We start from the raw sequence: 19409 nt of genomic DNA, 5'->3' as shown, positions 1-19409 counted from the left end.
TATCTAATATGTAGAGGCCAAGAATGCTGAAAAACATCCTCCAATGTACTCCAGAGCATCCACACATCCTCCCCAGCAAAAAAAAAGAAAAAAAAAAAAAAAGTCTGGTTTCAAATATCAAAAGTGGAGATATAAGTAAAATGTTAAAGTTGGAAAATCCTGGGCCATGTTGACAAAGTTACTTTGGCTTGTCTCCTTCCATTTTTTTCCCTCTAACACTCAACTTCCAGATATGTCTTCTAGTTATTCCAGATGTGTCTTCTGTGAGATATTCTATGAAAATGGCATTATTTTTGTCATACAATTATTGTAATTGTGTCCTTCCTTGGAGGTTTTAAATATAGTTTGTATTTTGAAAATTGAATCTTATAATAAAGACATACGTTTTATCACATTTAATCCAGAAATTTCCCAATTTTACTTGGTCATAAATGTTTTTAAATTATCATTTGACAGTGAAAATGAGTTTTAAAATAAATTGAAAAATTATCTGTATTCTTTGTTAATATATCTCTTTAAGCCAACGAATAAATATTTTGATATGTTGGAGTGACATTTCTTGAAACTACTTGAAGTATTCTTCTTCATATAAGATATGGGGAAAATGCATGGAAATTTTTGGAAAACTAAGATCTAGGAGTCTGGAAGTGGTACTAAGAGCTAAGAAATGAAGCAATGGAGTAAATAGGACATTCTAAAGTTAAAGGCTTAAGAATCTGTGTGATAATTCATATTAAAACTTATCTTAGAAGAAAAATTCATAGTAATCTCAAATTTAACATTTATCTTTCTTTTCAGGTATTTCAGGAGACTGGAAGAATCACTTCACTGATGCTCAATATGAGAAATTTGAAAAAGATTATGAAAAGAAAATGAGAGGGTCTACACTAAAGTTTCGTTCAGAGATCTAAGAAATACCTGCTCCTTGTCCAACTCTTAGCTGGCATTTAAATTAGAAAATAAAATCTTTTTAAGCATTTAGTAAAATAAAACTCTATATGTAGTATTTCCCTTATTTACTAATATTAGTGGTTTGTAATAAAATTTTTAAAGAATTTCAAAGTTTACATATGAAAAATCAGTAATGTCTCTATGTTCCAATGTTTTCACTATTCTTAAAAACAAAACAATAAAATAAAGTTTAAAATCTATACATTTACCTGCTTTATTTTGAAATTCAAATTCTGGGTTTTTGAACTTGCAAAGAAGATGTTTAGGGGAGTTTTCTTTAAAAAAATATTTTACTTATTCATTTACAGAGTAGAGAGAGAAGTGGGTAGAAGCAGGAAGCTTCAACTCCCTTATGTGACTTGACCAGGCAAATCTTGGGTTTCGAACTGGTGATCTCAGCATTCCAGGTCAATGCTTTATCCACTGTGCCACCATAGGTCAGGCTTCTTATTTTTTTAATTTTATTTATGGGGAGTCTTCAAGATAGATCAATTAGTACCAAAATATCCTCTTAAAGAGCTTTAATTTCTTCTTTGTTATATGTTTAGAATGATAACTATATGAGGTGATGGATGTTAACTGTTAGGTCACCAAAAGAGGGATGCACAAGGCTGATGAGTTTTATTGGAAATTTACTTACTCATCTGCGAAGAGATGGGCTGAGACTCTAGTGGCCTCAGTCCCAAGGGTCTAGGGATTTAGGTTTTTTTAATGTTAGTGAAAAAGGCTTAGCCAGGGGGTAGCTTTGGAGTGAAATTTTGGGGCGGGGTGAGGGGATATGCTCAATCAGGAGGCTGGGTGAGGGGAGGTGGGATATCAGTCAGGTTTGCTCAGGTGGAACGTTATGGGAACTGCCCTGGCGCCAGATTACTTAAAGTTTAACCTGGTTTAGTAGAGCTATTTTGGTAAGGGGCCCTGGACCTGAACCTAACATTTCAGCCTTTTGTTGTTTAACCAAAAAAAGGGCAAAGGTTTTTTTTTTTTTCTTTTTTCTTTTGTAGCTACTTCTTGTTGGCTAGGGTCACTGAAGCATTTAGGGTGAGGAGATCAGTGGGACTTGGCTGATTGTTGATATCCATCTTCTGAGGGTTACACTAGGGCCTGGTATGGAGTGGTGACTTGAAGTAACATAATCTCTCCGATTGGTTGGTAAATACTCTAAGGCGGTCCTGGAGAAAAGAAGAGAGGTGGCATACAAGACATGGTCCAAAAATTAAAGCAAGGATAAAGAAAATTATAGAACCGATGGTGGGACTAGCCATGCATACCAATCTGTTTTGTCTAACTAAGCACTGCAGCTGTTGTATTGATGTCCTCTTCTCTTAGCAGCTCTTTCAGTTAGTTTATGAGCTGCATTTCCAACTAGGTCTGATTGATTGATATAGAAAGAGGATTTCACTTCTAGGAAGAGGCAAAGTCCCCCTTTTTTGGTTGTAGGGAGAACTAATCCTCACCTGTTTTTTAAGGGTATAGTGAGGGCTATAGTTGGGATAGCCAAGAGTTTGTTTTGTGGTGTTGTCCTTTGAGCCAGTGATCTAGGTTCTTGGTTCATTATGTTATTGCCTGACTGATAGGATCTTCCCTTGTCTGGTGGCTTCTGCAGTGGATTATATTAGCTACTGACTCTGGGAGGTGGGATGTTTGTAGTAGTTTGAGTATTAGTGGGACATTAGTTATTGAAAAACAGTTAGTGGTTAGAAATCTCCTTTCCTCCCATATTAAAACATGCAAGTGTATGATGTGAAATGTGTACTTGGAGTCACTGTATATGTTAACTTTGCATCCCTGGCATCTCTGGGCTAGGGTGAGGGCTCTGGTGAGAGCTATTAACTCAGCTCGATGAGATGTGGTCCCTAGGGAAGGGACTTGGCCTTGATAGTCTGGTGGAGGGAAACTATGGCATACCCAGCTACCCATTTTCCTTAGTGTATGTAGGAGTTGCCTTCAATGAACCAAGCGTGGTCCACATTAGTCGAGGGTTGGTCTGTGATGTGGAGAAAGAGAGACACTCTGAAATCCAGAGTGCTCAATCATGAACACGTGGTGTCTTGGTCAGGCAGAGGCAGAATTAAATTTTATGCATTTGGCCAAGGGGACCAAATGCATTCAAGAGGGAAGGAGAGTTTGTGTAGCTTTGTGAAATGGTAAGTTAGAAAGATTGGAAACAGGAGGAAAAAAAACTGTTGTTGGTTGTCCAAAAGTGAGTTTTTGTTCTCTTGTGTGAGAAGGGTGGCTGCTGTTAGAGCCCTTAGGCAGGTTGGCCATCTTTGTAGGTCTGGCCCTAGATCTTGTCCTAAAAGACTGACAGCTTTAACCTCCCTTTCATCAGTATAAAGTTTGAAGGGCTTGGTGAGTTTGAGCAGAGTAAAAGCAGGAGCTGAGACAAAGGCTTGTTGGAATTTTTTTTAAAGGAGAGAGAGGTGTTTAAGAGGGGATCTCTGGGTTCTGATAAAGGACCCTTAGTTTCCTGCCAAAGAGGTTTTGCTAAGAAACTGAAGTTGGAAATTCAAATTCAAACACAACCTGCAAGTTCAAGGAAAGATAGAAATTCTTGTTGAGGCTGGTGTGAATAAGGAGAAAATAAAGTATTTTTTTCTGGTCAGTTGTCCTAAGTAAGTGACTTGGGGAGTTGAAATTTAGGCATTTTTAAGGGAGACACAGTAACCTTTATTTTGCTAGTAAGGTGAGAAGGGTGATGGCATGTTGTTATATTGATAAGAAGGATTGTAGAGAAGAAGATCGTGTACATATTAGAGAAGAACTTTAGAGTTTAGGTCTAAAGTAGATGGGTCAGAGGTTAGGACTTGGCCAAAAAAGTGGGAGTTGTCTCAGAAGCCCTGAGTGGGGGTCTAAGTGAGTTTGTGAGACTGTAGTGAGACAGGATTACTCCAGAAAGCAAATAGGTTTTGAGAGTCTGCATATAGGGAAATGGTGAAGAAAACATCCGTAAGGTCAAGAGCTGTGAAATGAGAAGCATTACAGGGAATGAGGGATAAGATAGAGATTGGGACTAACTGGATGAATGGGGAGAACAGCCTGATTAATAATTCTTAGGTCCTGAACTGAGTGATAGAAACCATCTGGTTTTTTGACAGGTAAAATGGGAGTATTACCTGGTAAATAGGCAGGCTTGAGGAGGTGTTGTGAGAGAAAACAAGTGATGATGGGCTGTAGGCCCTTATGGCTCTCTAAGGAGAGGGAATATTGGGTCTTTTAATTGAATTTATATTGGGGTATGGCAATGGGCTACTGAGGGGGGTGGTGGATGTGTCCCAAACCAGTGGGTTAATCTGGGAAGGAGATAATGGGAAATCTTTAGGGTCAGAGGCGGCAAGGAGGAGGAGAGGAGAGGGATCTGAATGGATGAGTTGAGCTGTTAGTGTTAGAGAGGCTCTAAATTCAGATAATAATACCTCACCCTAAGACTAAAGTTGGACAGGTGGGAATAATGAGGAAGGAATGGGTAGGGAGGTGACTTCCTAGACAACAGAGGAGAGTGGAAGTGATCAGTAGGTTAGTGTGCATACTGTGGACCCCAATAATTGAGATGGAGGTAGGAGACAGCAGTCCTGAAAATTTGGGGAGTGCCAAATTAGTGGTCCCCATATATAATAGAAAAGAAATGGCCTTATTGGCAACATGTAGACTTACCTGGGGCTCAGTCATTTGGATGGTGGAGTGGAGGTCTACGGTGAGGCTGGGCTCCTTCAGTCTTCCTTCAGGATGCCAAGAATTACTGCTGTGCACAGGCCAGTATTGGGGAGAGGTCATGACCTGCACAAACCTTCTGCAATTTTCACAAACCTTCTTTCTCATTCAGATATAAAAATAACTTTCAGGGACAACCAAAGGTGAGTAGTCAGCATTCTTTAGACTGATACCTTTATACAAAAACACTCATATTTTCAAAAGACATAACAAATAAGTAATGTTTTATAAACCCAGGCAACACAAACATATATTTCCTGTTAACTTTAAAATACATTAATTAAATTCAAACTAGTAGTATCAAATGTTTTTTCTAGACTACCTGGTTTAAAAAAATATTTGGAATACTTTTATATTTTATTATAAACTATATGTAGAATATTCTTAATAGTTGGAGAAGGCAAGACTTCATTTGTCCTTCCAAGGATGTCAAAGAGAAGGGAGAGGACAGGCTACTGAGTTGCTTGGATTTTAAAAATGTCTTATACACTTTTTTTTTCTTTACTTTGAGGTTATGGCATTATCCCACACCCATTTTTACAGGCTTTATGATGTTAATTATCTTATTGTTCTCAGGATTACAGCTGCTCCTGAGCCTCCAGGAACAGGCCCTAAGAAGTTTAAAAGAACTTTTTTCCCTTTGAGTTTTGCTCTATCAAAGGGGAGTGTGATCTTTCCTCTTACTTTGAATTATTAATTTATTTCCTTTCTGAGTAGAATCTTTAATAAGAACAGCATGAAAGCTGGTGCATAACATAATAAACAAAATCTAAAATAGAGACACAGCTCAAACAAAAGGTATTTATAAACCAAATCTTCCAGAAAGAAGGACTGAGACACCAGTCTTGAAAACTTATTTCACATTAACCAGTAGTGCTAGTGACCTTTATAAGGTCCAGATGACACAAAGCCTAAATGTCAGAGACAGAAAATTTCTAGAGCATAACAATTAATAAGCCAAGACCTTACAGAACAAAGAAATATGTTCAGAATGGATCCACAATTCCATTTTATTTAAGTTTAAATGAGTGCTCCTTACATATTCTAATTTTAAAACAATAATATCGAGAGACTATTTTACAGAGTATATACTATAAGAACAGTATATTTAAATGTTTTTAATTGATATAGTATAATCTTTTGAGCTAGCATTTTCTAATTTTGAGATGAATTTTATTGGCAGAGCAGGACTGACAGAGAGGGTCAGGAATGAAAGAATGAAGAGTGAAGAAAGCCCAGACATAGGGAATTTCTGATGATTTTCCATTGCTCTGACAGAAGTTGTTGAAATCTGGTAAAGTTTTGAAATTGAAAGTTCCATTCTCCCGGCATTAAGAATGATTTTAGCTTAATGTCTCCCTTAAAGGCTGAGATGATTTAAATTTTTGAGGAGACACCCTAAGGGAGTGGATTTTGGAGATGTGGATTGAGTGTTGCACATAGTGAAGAGAGAATGGTAATAAGAGCAGGGATGAGTTAGTGACTGACTATAATTCCTGAAAGTGTCCCATTGTCAGCAGGGGTCCCCATCCAGAAGCCACCAGGAGAGAGTGAGGGAAGTCCCTTAAGTCAGGTGTCCCCTAGTCTAATGGACCCTGAGCCCAGAGGTGGAGGAATCTTCTGGCTTAGTGCCTAACGCTAGAACTTTTGAAAGTGAAGGATTTAGTGGCCAAATCAGAAGACTTTGTGAAAGGGACTGTAGGATCACTCATTGAAAATCAGCAATCCAGAGAAGTTCCCAACATCCTGTGTTTTCCTTGGCTGGCTCAGGAAGGTCATGGGGGAGGGAACCAGTGCAGGTCAGTCCTCAGACCTTGAGCAGGATTCAGAGGTTAGCCCAGGATGAGCTAGCACTGCCTACTACTCTCTGAGATGGTGGGGCACTGGAGCCTAGCTTGGATCCTGCCCACGTGAGACCTTCCTGGGTTTTGGCACCAAATGTTAGGTAACTAAAAAAGGGACGTACAAGATCTGACAAGTTTTATAAGAAATTTATGCATATGTGAGGGTCTGGGGATTTAAGTTTTTATAGGGTTAGTGAGCAAGGCTTAGCCAGGAAGTTAGTTTTGGTGCAAAATTTTTGGGCCAGCTGAGGAGATATGCTTAATCAAGAAGTTGAGTGAGTGGACTGCTTACTGAGGAAATTGTCCCAGTTGGGTGAGGGGAGGTGGGATGTCAGTCAGGTTAGCTCAGGTGGAGAGTTGTGGGAACTGCCCTGGTGCCAGATCACTTAAAGTTTAACCTAGTTTAGTAGAGGGGTTTTGGCAAGGGTCCCTGGACCTGAACCTAATATTAACAAGACTGAGGTGATCATTTTACAATATATACATCATTGAATCATTTTGTCAGACACCTGAAACTAATATAATGTTATGTGTCAATTGTATCTTAATTAAAACAACAACAATTTAGAGTGCCACTGTCAACTATCTGTCTTCCGAGGATTTCTATGTTTTCTCAGAATATTTGTGGTGCTATCATACATGACTCATGATTATCTGACTGTAAAGCCAACAGGCATGGTCACCATCACAGCAGCCTGGCCCATGCAGGTTCGCATTGGATTTGGACAGTCGGTAAAGAAACAATGGAGCCAAAAGTTGATGGGCCATCCTATTTAATCCTAGCTTGCACCCGGCAGGCAAGTAAAAATACACACTGGGCTCCAAAACCCACTCATTCAGTGCTCACAAAGCTACTGACTTATCCGAGTTTCCTAGAATCAAATGTTTCTAGCTCACCAGACTTATTCACCTCTGTTCCCCATCCCATTCCTTCTCCCTGCACAAACTGGCTTTTCCTTCATCACTCTGCCATCTTGGCTGCTTCTCCTGGTCTCCTCCACATGGCCTTACCCTGATCTCCTCTCTGCTCTCTCCTCTAATGCTAATCTCAGGAATCGAGAGAGAGCAAACTCTTGGTATGCCCCCACTTTATAGTGTAGGAATCAAAACCTTTAATCCAATATACAAAATAGGGAAGTCTCTAATACAAAGTCACTTATCTGAGGCATGATGGGATTGTACCATCCCACATCAAAAAGGGTGAGAAAGGCTTAGTCCTAAAACCAAGCCCAGGCTACAAGCCTGCCCACAGCCCGCCCCCAACACACATTAATACCATCTGGGTGATGGGCTTTCACGTGGGCAGCGCCATCTTTAACAAAGTGAGCATAATATATTTTATCTGCCCAACACTGATATAAGGGCAAAGTAAGGATGCCAGTGTGAATCTATAAATTGTATTGGAATAAAGATCAATCTCTGTTTATTTTGTCCTTATATAACTAAGAAGTGTGTGTGTGTGTGTGTGTGTGTGTGTGTGTGTGTGTGTGTGTGTGGAGAGAAAGAGAGAGAGAGAGAAATAGAAATAATATATATATTTTTAATCACATTTTTTTTGTCTTTGGTTCTCCATGGAGTGCATGCATGCTACACTGGAGACCAATCTTATAAATCACAGACAATAATCTTTGTCTTGTTCTCTGCCATAGAAGAATTTCCACACTTATTTACCAACAATATATTATTTATTTTCAGAGGCTCCACTACCTTTGACTGACTACGGATTTCCCCTAACTTCATACTTAGTCTCTCATGCCCTTAGAACCCAGGATTTTGGAGTATATAATTTGACTCTAGCATTTAGGTCATCATCTAGACAGAGATTACAATTAACTCATTGATTTACTCTGAAGTAATTTTATACCTTAGACATTATGACTTTAACATAGACAATTTTATCATTCATAATGTCAGAATGCTTCATTTCAGATACATTACATTTCAAAAGAATTGGTCAACACCACTAATTCTGTATCATCTAGAGCAAAAAAGTGTAGGATGATCCATTTACTTTTATTGTTTGTCACATATTGAAGCTGTTATAAAATTTTGTTTCTGTAATTGGTGATGTTTGCTCAAAATTTTCCCAGTAGGAATAACCTTTGGTTGCAATATTTAGTTAGATTTGGATGCCTTCTGTCAGGATTTCATGTACAATGAGCTCACCTCTCAATCAGACTTCTCTTTCCCCAGCTTCTGGCTTACCTCAGAGTACTCGCTAATAGTAATTCTCCCTCTGGTATTAAACATTCTTAGTTGCAGACCAAGACCTTTTACCCAGTATTTGCTACTGAACAATAAAAAGAAACAAGCTCTTGATATATGAAAGAATTTGGAGAAATCTCCAGGGATTTATGTAGAGTAAACACAACTAATTCCCAAAGATCAAAAACTATTTCATTTATATTGTAATAAATAAATAAAAAAATCAGAGCCATTTCAAAATGGAGTCAGAAGCGCCAGTTCAGAGAAAATGCTTTGCACATCTTGTTAGGTTGCCAAGAGACACACAAAGGCCTGATGAGTTTTATAAGAAATTTATTTATACATTTGCAAACAGATGGGCTGAGATCCTGGTGGTGTCAGCCTTGAGGGTCTGGGGGTTTAAGCTTTTGCAGGGTCAGTGAGCCAGGCTTAGCTAAGATAAGAGGTTAGTTTTAGTGCAAAAATTTGGGTCAGGGCTAAGGGATATGGTCAATCAGAAGGTTGGATGAGGGGATCATTTACTGGGGAAGTTGCCCCAGTGGGAGGTTGGGTGAAGGGTTATGCTCAATCAGAAGGTTGGATGAGGGGATCATTTACTGGGGAAGTTGCCCCAGCGGGAGGTTGGGTGAAGGGTTATGCTCAATCAGAAGGTTGGATGAGGGGGATCATTTACTGGGGAAGTTGCCCCAGTGGGAGGTTGGGTGAAGGGTTATGCTCAATCAGAAGGTTGGATGAGGGGATCATTTACTGGGGAAGTTGCCCCAGCGGGAGGTTGGGTGAAGGGTTATGCTCAATCAGAAGGTTGGATGAGGGGGATCATTTACTGGGGAAGTTGTCCCAGTGGGAGGTTGGGTGAGGAGAAGTGGGATTTCAGTCAGGGTTGCTCAGGTGGAGAGTTATGGGAACTGCCCTGGTGCCAGATTACTTAAAGTTTAACCTGGTTTAGTAGAGGTTTTTTGGTAAGGGGCCTTAGACCTGAACCTAACACGTCTTACTCCTTGAAACCTTTGAATGTTTGACTGGGGCAAAATAATCTTTGAACTGATCTAAACCAGTATTATTTTATAAACAACTGTGAATCTAACAGGGAAAGGAGACATCCTGACCTGAGGACTAAAGATTATGGACATTCTTTAGAAGCAGTAACCAGCCATGTATGTCTCAAGAGTAACATAACTTGTTAACACCAATGAAAATCCCTTTCTTTATTTGTGCAATCTTTCCCTTTCCCTTTTTCTTTTTTTATAAAACACCTTGACTTCATCCTAAAATTGGAACACCCTTTGGATTCTGCCTGAATCAGTACTTACCGAATTGTAATCCTTTGATTTTAAATCAGTGTATATTTCCTCTCACTTTGATTTGTTACATTTAAGGTGAACAATATAAAATTCTTGAAATGACATTTGTGAAGTGGAGAACTGATTAGTTGTTGACAGGATTTAAGGAAGGGACTGCAGTGAAGTAGATGAAGCTATGAAAAGAATGCCTGAGCCCTGGCCGGTTGGCTCAGCGGTAGAGCGTCGGCCTGGTGTGCAGGGGACCCGGGTTCGATTTCCGGCCAGGGCACATAGGAGAAGCGCCCATTTGCTTCTCCACCCCCCCCTCCTTCCTCTCTGTCTCTCTCCTCCCCTCCCGCAGCCAAGGCTCCATTGGAGCAAAGATGGCCCGGGCGCTGGGGATGGCTCCTTGGCCGCTGCCCCAGGCGCTAGAGTGGCTCTGGTTGCGGCAGAGCCAGAGCGACGACCCGGAGGGGCAGAGCATCGCCCCCTGGTGAGCAGAGCGTCGCCCCTGGTGGGCGTGCCGGGTGGATCCCGGTCGGGCGCATGCGGGAGTCTGTCTGACTGTCTCTCCCCGTTTCCAGCTTCAGAAAAATACAAAAAAAAAAAAAAAAAAAAAGAATGCCTGAGGGATCTTGTGATAGAAATATTCTGTATCTTAACTATTAAATATCCTGGTGTTAATAATATACTACAGCTGTGCAATATATTACCATTGAGGAATACTAGATAAAAGCCTTTTAGAATCTTTGTATTATTTCTTATAACTTTATATGAATCTACAAGTACCTTAAATTTTAAATATAATAATTAAAAAAAAAGTTTTGAGAAAGTTCTGTAACTACAGCCTGATATAAAACCTAGTTAAAGAAAATCAATTATGATGCAATTTAAGAAATTTCTAAGGCTTCATTGAAGGATGTGATAAAGGGAAGCTTAAAAGGGGAGGGCCCCTTCTAGTTACTGGCTACTTGGCTACCTATTCATATTGCTCACTTAGCTCTGAGCTCTGGGGATACAGAGATGAATATGCCCTTGTCCTACAAGATTAATGGTCTTGTAATATCAACCAGCAAATATTAAAAATATTAACATAGAAATGTGTTCAGGGCCCTGGCCAATTGGCACAGTGGGTAGTGTATTGGCCTGGCATGTGGATGTCCCGGGTTTGATTTCCAGTCAGGGTCCACATGAGAAGCAACAACCTGCTTCTTTTTCCCTCCCTCTCCTCTCTCTCTCTCTCTCTCTCTCTCTCTCTCTCTCTCTCTCCATCACAGCCAGTGGCTTGGTTTGTCCAGTATTGGCCCTGGGTGGGCACAGAGGATAGCTTTGTTGATTTGAGCTCTAGTCCCAGGAGGGGTGTTGCCAGGTAGATCCTGGTAGGGCGCAGGTAGGAGTCTGTCTCTCTATTTCCCCATCTCTCACTTAAAAAAGAAAGAAAAAAATTTGTTCAAACTGCTATGATGACTTTGATAGAAGGAAGGTTGGGTCAAATATTTTTCTCAATAGTTTCATTTTAAAATTATTGTTTGTAGAATAACATATATAGGAAAATAATGTTCATTAGCATTTTGGTGGTCTTTAATAATGGCATTACATTATTCAATTATATGTGAAGTGTGGTTGAATGATTTATCCATTAGTCTCTTAATAGAAAAGCAGTTTAATGCAAGCTGATTAAAAAGATTGAATTTTCAGGAAGAAAAAAAATCTATACTCAGACTGTTTCAAAAGGAAAAGAAATATATTCATTCTGTAGAATTGAGACAGAGTCTTTTAAGACAGAAGGAGTCAATCTTTTCCTTTTTTCATGGGGAAAGTTTTATTTTTTATTTGTTCTTCTCAGTTACTTACACCTTTACCATGTTTCTCAGGTTTTCCAAAGTGAAATAAAATATTCTATTTATTTTAAAAGTATTGCTTCTGAAAAAGCAAAATTTATAAATTATATAATGCCACATTTTAACTATAAAATTCCAAAAATAATTTAGACTAGTTCTCTATTTATCTTAATATAAATTATACCCATTGTAATTTTTCATTATTTTTGTTTTGTTCAAATGTTTATCTACTCAAATGAAATATGCAAATAGAACTTGATTCTTCCAAAATAGAAAAAAAAAAACAACCAATAGTTTTAAATGAAAAAAACTATCTTGTGTTTTTTAGGAATAAGAACATTTCACAACCAATTGATTAGTGAATATGCTTTATTCTTTTTTCTTACATATATATATAGGTTATTTTCAAATTATGCCACCAGTGTTTTGATTCAGAAAACATTGACACTGCACTTGTAATTCTTGACTAATTACTGTAAAAATAACACTTTAGGCCCTGTCCAGATAGCTTGGTTGGTTGGAGTGTCATCCTGATGAGCAGAGGTTGTGGGTTTATCTTCAGTCAAGGTACAATCAGGAACAGATCAATGTTTCTCTCTTTCTCTCTCTTTCTCTCTTTCCCTTCATTTTTCTAAAAATCAATAAAAAAATTTTAAAATAACATTTTGGGTTTCAAAAATATTGTGGAAGAATTTAAATGGAAGAGTTTAAATGAACTTATCTAAAATGTACTTTTAGCCCTGGCCAGTTGGCTCAGCGGTAGAGCATCGGCCTAGCGTGCAGAGGACCAGGGTTCGGTTCCCGGCCAAGGCACACAGGAGAAGCGCCCATTTGCTTCTCCACCCCTCTGCCGCGCTTTCCTCTCTGTCTCTCTCTTCCCCTCCCGCAGCCAAGGCTCCATTGGAGCAAAGATGGCCCGGGCGCTGGGGATGGCTCCTTGGCCTCTGCCTCAGGCGCTAGAGTGGCTCTGGTCGCAACATGGCGACGCCCAGGATGGGCAGAGCATCGCCCCCTGGTGGGCATGCCGGGTGGATCCCGGTCGGGCGCATGCGGGAGTCTGACTGTCTCTCCCTGTTTCCAGCTTCAGAAAAATGAAAAAAAAATAAATGAATAAAATAAAATGTACTTTTGATGTACAAATGATATAAAAGGTATTGATAAATATTGCAATTTCATGTAAATTCAACAAACAGGTCCTTTTCAACTCTCAACTACTCTACTTTTATAATAACCACCAAATGCACTGATTTGAGGCTAGGAAATCTCAATTTATTGAAATTAGCAGGTGAATAATTGGGTTTGGCATGTTCTCAATCTCTTTTAGAAAATGTGGTAGTTTTAATTTGATTATCTCACATTAACCTAAAAAAAATTATAAGACAGTTTCTCAGATACCATTTTAAATGCAAACACATGACACTTTACTTTGAAAACTAAAACGGAGATATAAGAAATAAGTATTCAAGATTAAGATTGTAGGTGGTTCTCAAAGCAACAGTCTTATGTTACAGTGAATAATGTATAGTCACTTTTCTTGTGATAGTCATTAATATAACAATCCAATAACCTACTGATACATCATATTAAATCACTCATTTCTAGTTGATTAAACAACTTTATAAAGTGTATAAATGTTTTATAAATTCAGTTACCATACATTATTATATACATTACATACAAGTAAACTAATCCTAGGTAATATATCTTGGAATATTTATTGCTTAAAAGAACTCAAAGAAAGAAAGGCAAAAATTGGAATTGTTCCTATGGTAGAAGTTTATGGTAGAATAAAATTATATGACTTAAATTCATGCATATTATACTTAGAATAACAACATTAGGAAAAACAGAAACCTATGAAACATAAATAAATAGAATTTTAAAATAATTCTTAAAAGAATTATTGTTTTTCTAAACAATACTTTTCTATAGTTGGTTCGCTTATTCCCATGAACCAATTAATAAACATGTCTATTTATTTTTTTTAATTACTATGCAGTCAAAGTTAGAAACAAATAAAAAAAATAAACAAACAAATAAACAGAGCACATGGCTCCTGTCTGTTCTGGGAGAGCTAACAAATGAATAAATCAAACTGAAATGCATGACTGCATATTATGAGTTAAATTGATTTCTTTACACTTGAAATACCTCTGGAATTCCATATGTTTATTTCAGCTGGAAAAGACAGAGTACATATTGCCTGTTAACATTGTTCTTTTTCTCTAGGAGAAAAGAGTTGGGTATTTTTAAAGAATTTTATAAACTAATTTTCTAAACAATTAAACGTTCACTTACTAATAAGTCAAAATATAAGAATGAGGCCCTGGCCAGATAGTTTGGATATTAGAGCATGTTCAAATACCCAAGGGTTGTGGGTTTGATCCCTGGTCAGGGCACATACAAAAATAGAGCAATGTTTCTGTGTGTGTCTCTCTCTCAAATAATTTAAATAAATAAATAAACAAATAAACAAATAAATAAATAAATGGATGGACTAAGAAGGTACAAAGAAATCATTAAATTCAAAATAATAAATGGATATAGATCAGAATTTCTATATTAAATGTTAATAGCAAAAATATTTAAAATAATGTATAAGAATTATTAAGAGATAGAGAGGAGGAAGAAAAAAGGGAGAGAAAGAGAGAGAAGAACAAATTCCATTTTATATATGTGGTCTGTGTCCCGAAAGACTACTACCTGAGCAGTGGGAAAGTAAAAATTATCTTCCTTGCTTCCTGTTCATTATCTTACTTAAGGATATAAAATTTAGAAATACTAGATATCAAAATTAAAAAAAAAGTTTCTTTATTGATTTTTGAGAGAAAGACATCAATGTGTTGTTCCACTTAGTTGTTCCATTTAGACATCCACTAGTTGGTTGGTTCTCATATGAGCCCTCACCAGGATGGAATCCACAGCCTTGGTGCATGAGATGACACTCCATCTACTGAGCCACCTGACCAGAGCCACAATCTTTTTAACAAGAACAGAATTACATGTTATTCCTTGAACAATTTAAACCAAAGGTAAACTAATTTTATCAATCATTCCCATTAGTATGGTTTGTACTTCTATTTTAAAAAATAGAAAAAAATATGATTACTATGCTGAAAAAAATGGAAATATATTTTATATTTTGAAAAATCTCAACCTGGAACTTTAAGACCCATTTATGTAAATATCTGCTCATAAAACTTAGGAGATATTTTATTGCTTCATATTCGTTTTGAAATACCCGTAATTTTTGTGAGCAGTATATAAGGGTTTATAACTTCAACCAAAAGATATGGGAGATCTCTGAAAAATTTTAAGCAGTATAAATATAACCAAGTTTATTTTTTAAGATAATTCACTAAATAATGGATTGTATTTTATATATAAACTTGGCATGCATATATAAGCATATACATTTATAATTATATAAAATGTATCCACCATTATAGTATCATACAGAGTAGTTTCACTGCATACAGATTCTGTATTTTGCCTATTCATTTCTTCTTCACCTAACTTCTGTCAACCACTGACCTTTTTACTGTCTCCACAGTTTTGCTTTTTTCAGAATATCAAATAGTTAGAATCACATAGTATGTAGCCTTCCCCGGTTTTCTTATTTCACTTAGTAAAAAGCATTTAGGTTTCCTTTATGCCTGTTCATGACTTGATAACTCATTTTTGTAGAGCTGAATAAAACTCTATAGTCTGGAGTTTATTTATTTTTTCATCTATTGAAGACCATCTTGGCTGTTTCCATCTTTTAGAAATTATAAATAAATTTGCTACAAACAACTCATGCATGTTTGTGTGTGAACATAAGTTCTCAACTTTTTTGGATGAATACCAAGAAGTAGAATTGCTAGATCAGATGGTGAAAGTATGCTTACTTTTGTAAGTAACTGCCAAACTGTCTTCCATAGGGGCTGCAATATTCTGCATTCCCATCAGCAATGAAAGAGAGTTTCTGCTGTTCTACACCATGCCAGCAATTTAATGTTGTCAGTGTTTCCGATTTTCGTCATTCAAATAAGTGTATAGTGGTGTCTCGTTGATGTTTTAATTTGCATTTCCTTGATAACACACTATATGAAACATCTTTTCATATGCTTAGTTGCCCTCTGTTTATCTTCTTTGGTGAGGTGTCTGTTAAAGTCTTTGGCCCATTTTTGAATTGTGTTGTTCGCTTATTTGTTAGACGTTAAGAGTTCTTTGTTTTGGAGAACGGTTCTTTATTAGCTATGTCTTTTGCAAATATTTTCTTACAATCTGTGGCTTGTCTTTTTATTCTCTGGACAGTATGTTTCAAAGACCAAAAGCCATAAAGTAACATACAAAAGAGCTGTGAGAAAATATCTATAAATTTTAAATTATGTGGTTTTCATTGTTGCTTGTGAAATCTATTGTCACTACAATTTTTATTTCTTTACAGGTTATATCTTTCTTACCTTAAAAATGTACTTTTTTATTTTTATTGTTTATAACTTCACAGCTCTGTGTCTGCATTGAAAAAAAAAATGTGTATATTATTTATGATATGTTGTATATTTTGAGCCTGGGAAATCACATTAACTCACCATATCTGGAAAATCCTCGTTTATAATTTCTTTAAATAAGTTATTTCCCATCTTTTTTCTATTTTATTAGAATTTCTAATTCTCTTATTTTCTGCATCCCTTACTCTTTGCTTTCATCTTCTTTCTTGCTGTAGTCCTTTTTCAGAACTGTTCAGCTTTTAGTGCTGTTTAGTTTTACTATTTTGCTGTTTGCTCATTAAGTGAATTTTTTGCTTCAATAAAGTTATCTTTTTAATATTATTGTGTTTTCTTATAGCTACAAAGAAAGTCAATTTTTAATTTAACTTAATATTTCTAAAAATATTTTTACATACTTCTGACATATCAAAAGATTTATATGCATTATCTTTGTTTCTACCATCTCTTTACCCAAGTGGACTTTTTCCTTGAGTGTCATGTAATTTTATTGTGAAGTAATAATTGTGTAAACTTTGCATGTTGGATTTTTTTTGGTGGTGGGACCTTGATCAGAAGTATTTGGGCCCCCATGAGCAGTATTGTAGAGTAACATTTTGGAATCTTTAAATACCCATATTTAAAATACTTTTCTTTAGTAAATATTTGTAACTCTCAGATATCACTGCCCATTCAACCCTGACATAATTTTATTGAAGCTTTAATGTCTGGGTTTCAATTTTCAAACTTTCATAAAGAGTACACATTTAGTCACAGACCCACATACTCTCAGGCTTATGTTAACAAACCCAATGTAACGGTATTATTTGTATTATCAACTTAGAGTTTTATTAGGAAGAGTCAGCTTTCATTCTAAGGTCTCTTTGTTTTCCTTAGTTCTATAATATGAGCTTTAATAAATTCTACTTTATCATGGAAAGAATTCTTTTAGCATTTTGTCTGTCACACTAAAAAATCTTGTTTTGTGTTTTTACTTTTTCCTTCCAATTTCTAGGAACTGCTGGTGAAATTACTACATATTTGCACAAACTAAAACCTTCTGTGCACATTTTACCCCAAAATTAAAAAGCAGAGATCACACAAAATTTTAGAAATGAAGTATAAAATGACATTGGCTTCAACATTGTGGGGCTTTCTGATGAATTGTGGTGGTTTCTATTGCTAGCAATAGAAATGTGCTCCAAAATGTGCTCATGAAGCCAGACTCAATTAGTTTTCAGCTGGAACAAAATTGGAAAAAGAAAAAAAAACAGTTTTACATTAAGCAAGCCCTAATAAATAAATTATGAAGCCATATGTTCTGCTTCACTCTCAGACCACCAGCACTTTCCATTTAAGACAGTTTCAGAAAGAATAACAAGACAATTTCAGAAAAGAATAACATCTGTTCTTATATGGTTCTGACAGTCAAGCAGCTTGCAATTATATGTATGTCCTACTTATATTCCCTTGTTAGATATCTGCTAAAGATTATACCAAGAGGCTTAATAAATAAAAACCATATTTTAGCTCAACAACCCATGATTACTTTTATTTGGAAGCAAATAAATTTTCAGTGAAACAGAATTTACAATTCCTTCAGTTGTATCTATAGTAAGAGCATTGATGTCCAAAGCACTATAATGGCTTCAAAATTACTGAGCGCAAATATGATAAAAGCTAAGTAAACAGTGTCGTGAGCAATAGAACCCATAGGTGCTTACTGTGTGAGTTCTGGAGGTTGAGGTATTAAATGAAAGGAGAATAGTAAGACAACTATAGAAGGGGAGTAATGCAGATATACATTAGAGTTTTATATGCACCTTTAGGTAGATATATTGTGGCAATAGTATGTATCCTGATGGAAATTTCTAAAACAATAGAAAGAAAAAACTTAAATATAATTTCTAAGTCTGCTCTCTAAGGAAAAGTAGAGTTAGAATAGTTGAGAAGGAAGTCAGCTCTAAATAGTAATTTCTGGGGTATAAAGTCATGACTTGTGCTTATAAAACTCTGTAAGAATAACTGCTTCTGGCTAATTAAGAATTCAACAAAACAGCTCATTTCTGCCTAGTCACTCTTATAAGCAATATCCATTATTCCAGCCTTTTCTGCTATTGAATTAGAAAGTGAAAGCAGAAATAATAATGAAAGTTCACACTTGCACAATGCTGACTACCAGTGGAACATGGTACTGAGTATTTCACAAACAACTTTTTAAATCTGAATACTATTTTTATGAATTTGATACATTATTATCTCCATTGTATATACCAGTAGTATAAAAATGAAGTACAGAGATAGTAAGTAAGTTCCTTTATGTCTAGCGGAACTGGGATTTGAATCTAAGCAATTCTGCTTTGCTATAAAATCTTATCTTATGTTGACAAAAGTCAGTGCTTTATAAATTAGAAAATTGACACTGAAGAATTTAAAAAATATTTACCAGGCTGTTATTGATAACAAAGTGGCAGAGACCAAGTTAAGAAGTATCTTCAGTTCTGACCTTCAATCCTAAATTTCTAACAATAATGGCATAGACCAGAAAGTAAAGGAAATTTAAAAATAAAGTCATTATAAAATAAAACAGTTGACTATAGCTTGGGCAAAAGATTGACAACATTGTGCAAGGACTTAGGGTGTGTTGTAATATATCATTATCATTATATATCATCATCATTATTTAGTATATTATTACATGTTATTATTATATGTCATTCATATAACATTACCTCTTACAAATTTTCAGTGTAATAAACCTGTATCAGGAAGTTATAATTTTTTAGGAAAAGTTAAAAATGATATCTAGTATAGCACATGCCTGAGCCACCTATGTTTATAGAAGTCTAAATCACCATCTTATACTTATTTCCTGGCTAAAGTTTTTTATTATTTTTGAGTATGTTGAGATATTTATTAGGTCTATATTTACCCAACTATGTCAGTTAAAGGCCTGTATAGCCAGGTGACATAAAATTAAACTCTAAACTCAGTTGTTTGATTTTTTTTAAAAGACCTTTTAGAGGGTCTCACAATTTTCAAGTTAGACTCTGGAAAGTTTAATAGCTGTAATGTATAATATCACTATAATTGTACTAAAATCAAAAT

At 36.2% G+C, this 19409-nt stretch overlaps 1 protein-coding gene across 3 annotated transcripts in view; it reads left to right on the top strand.

The window, feature by feature from the left end:
- LOC136406075 (sulfotransferase 1 family member D1) overlaps positions 1–1151 on the top strand; it is a 45572-nt gene extending 44421 nt beyond the window's left edge. For all 3 annotated transcript variants that reach the window (XM_066385874.1, XM_066385875.1, XM_066385873.1), the window contains one exon: positions 799–1151. In XM_066385874.1, coding sequence (XP_066241971.1) covers positions 799–911 — 113 coding nt within the window. In that variant the 3' untranslated portion in view covers positions 912–1151. The remainder of the gene's footprint in view (positions 1–798) is intronic.
- The last annotated feature ends 18258 nt before the right edge of the window (positions 1152–19409 follow it).

This window comes from Saccopteryx leptura, chromosome 5, assembly GCF_036850995.1.
Source record: "Saccopteryx leptura isolate mSacLep1 chromosome 5, mSacLep1_pri_phased_curated, whole genome shotgun sequence".
Taxonomy (NCBI): domain Eukaryota; kingdom Metazoa; phylum Chordata; class Mammalia; order Chiroptera; family Emballonuridae; genus Saccopteryx; species Saccopteryx leptura.
The sequence above is the reverse complement of the archived record's forward strand: the minus strand, read 5'-3'. Positions and strand labels throughout refer to the sequence as shown.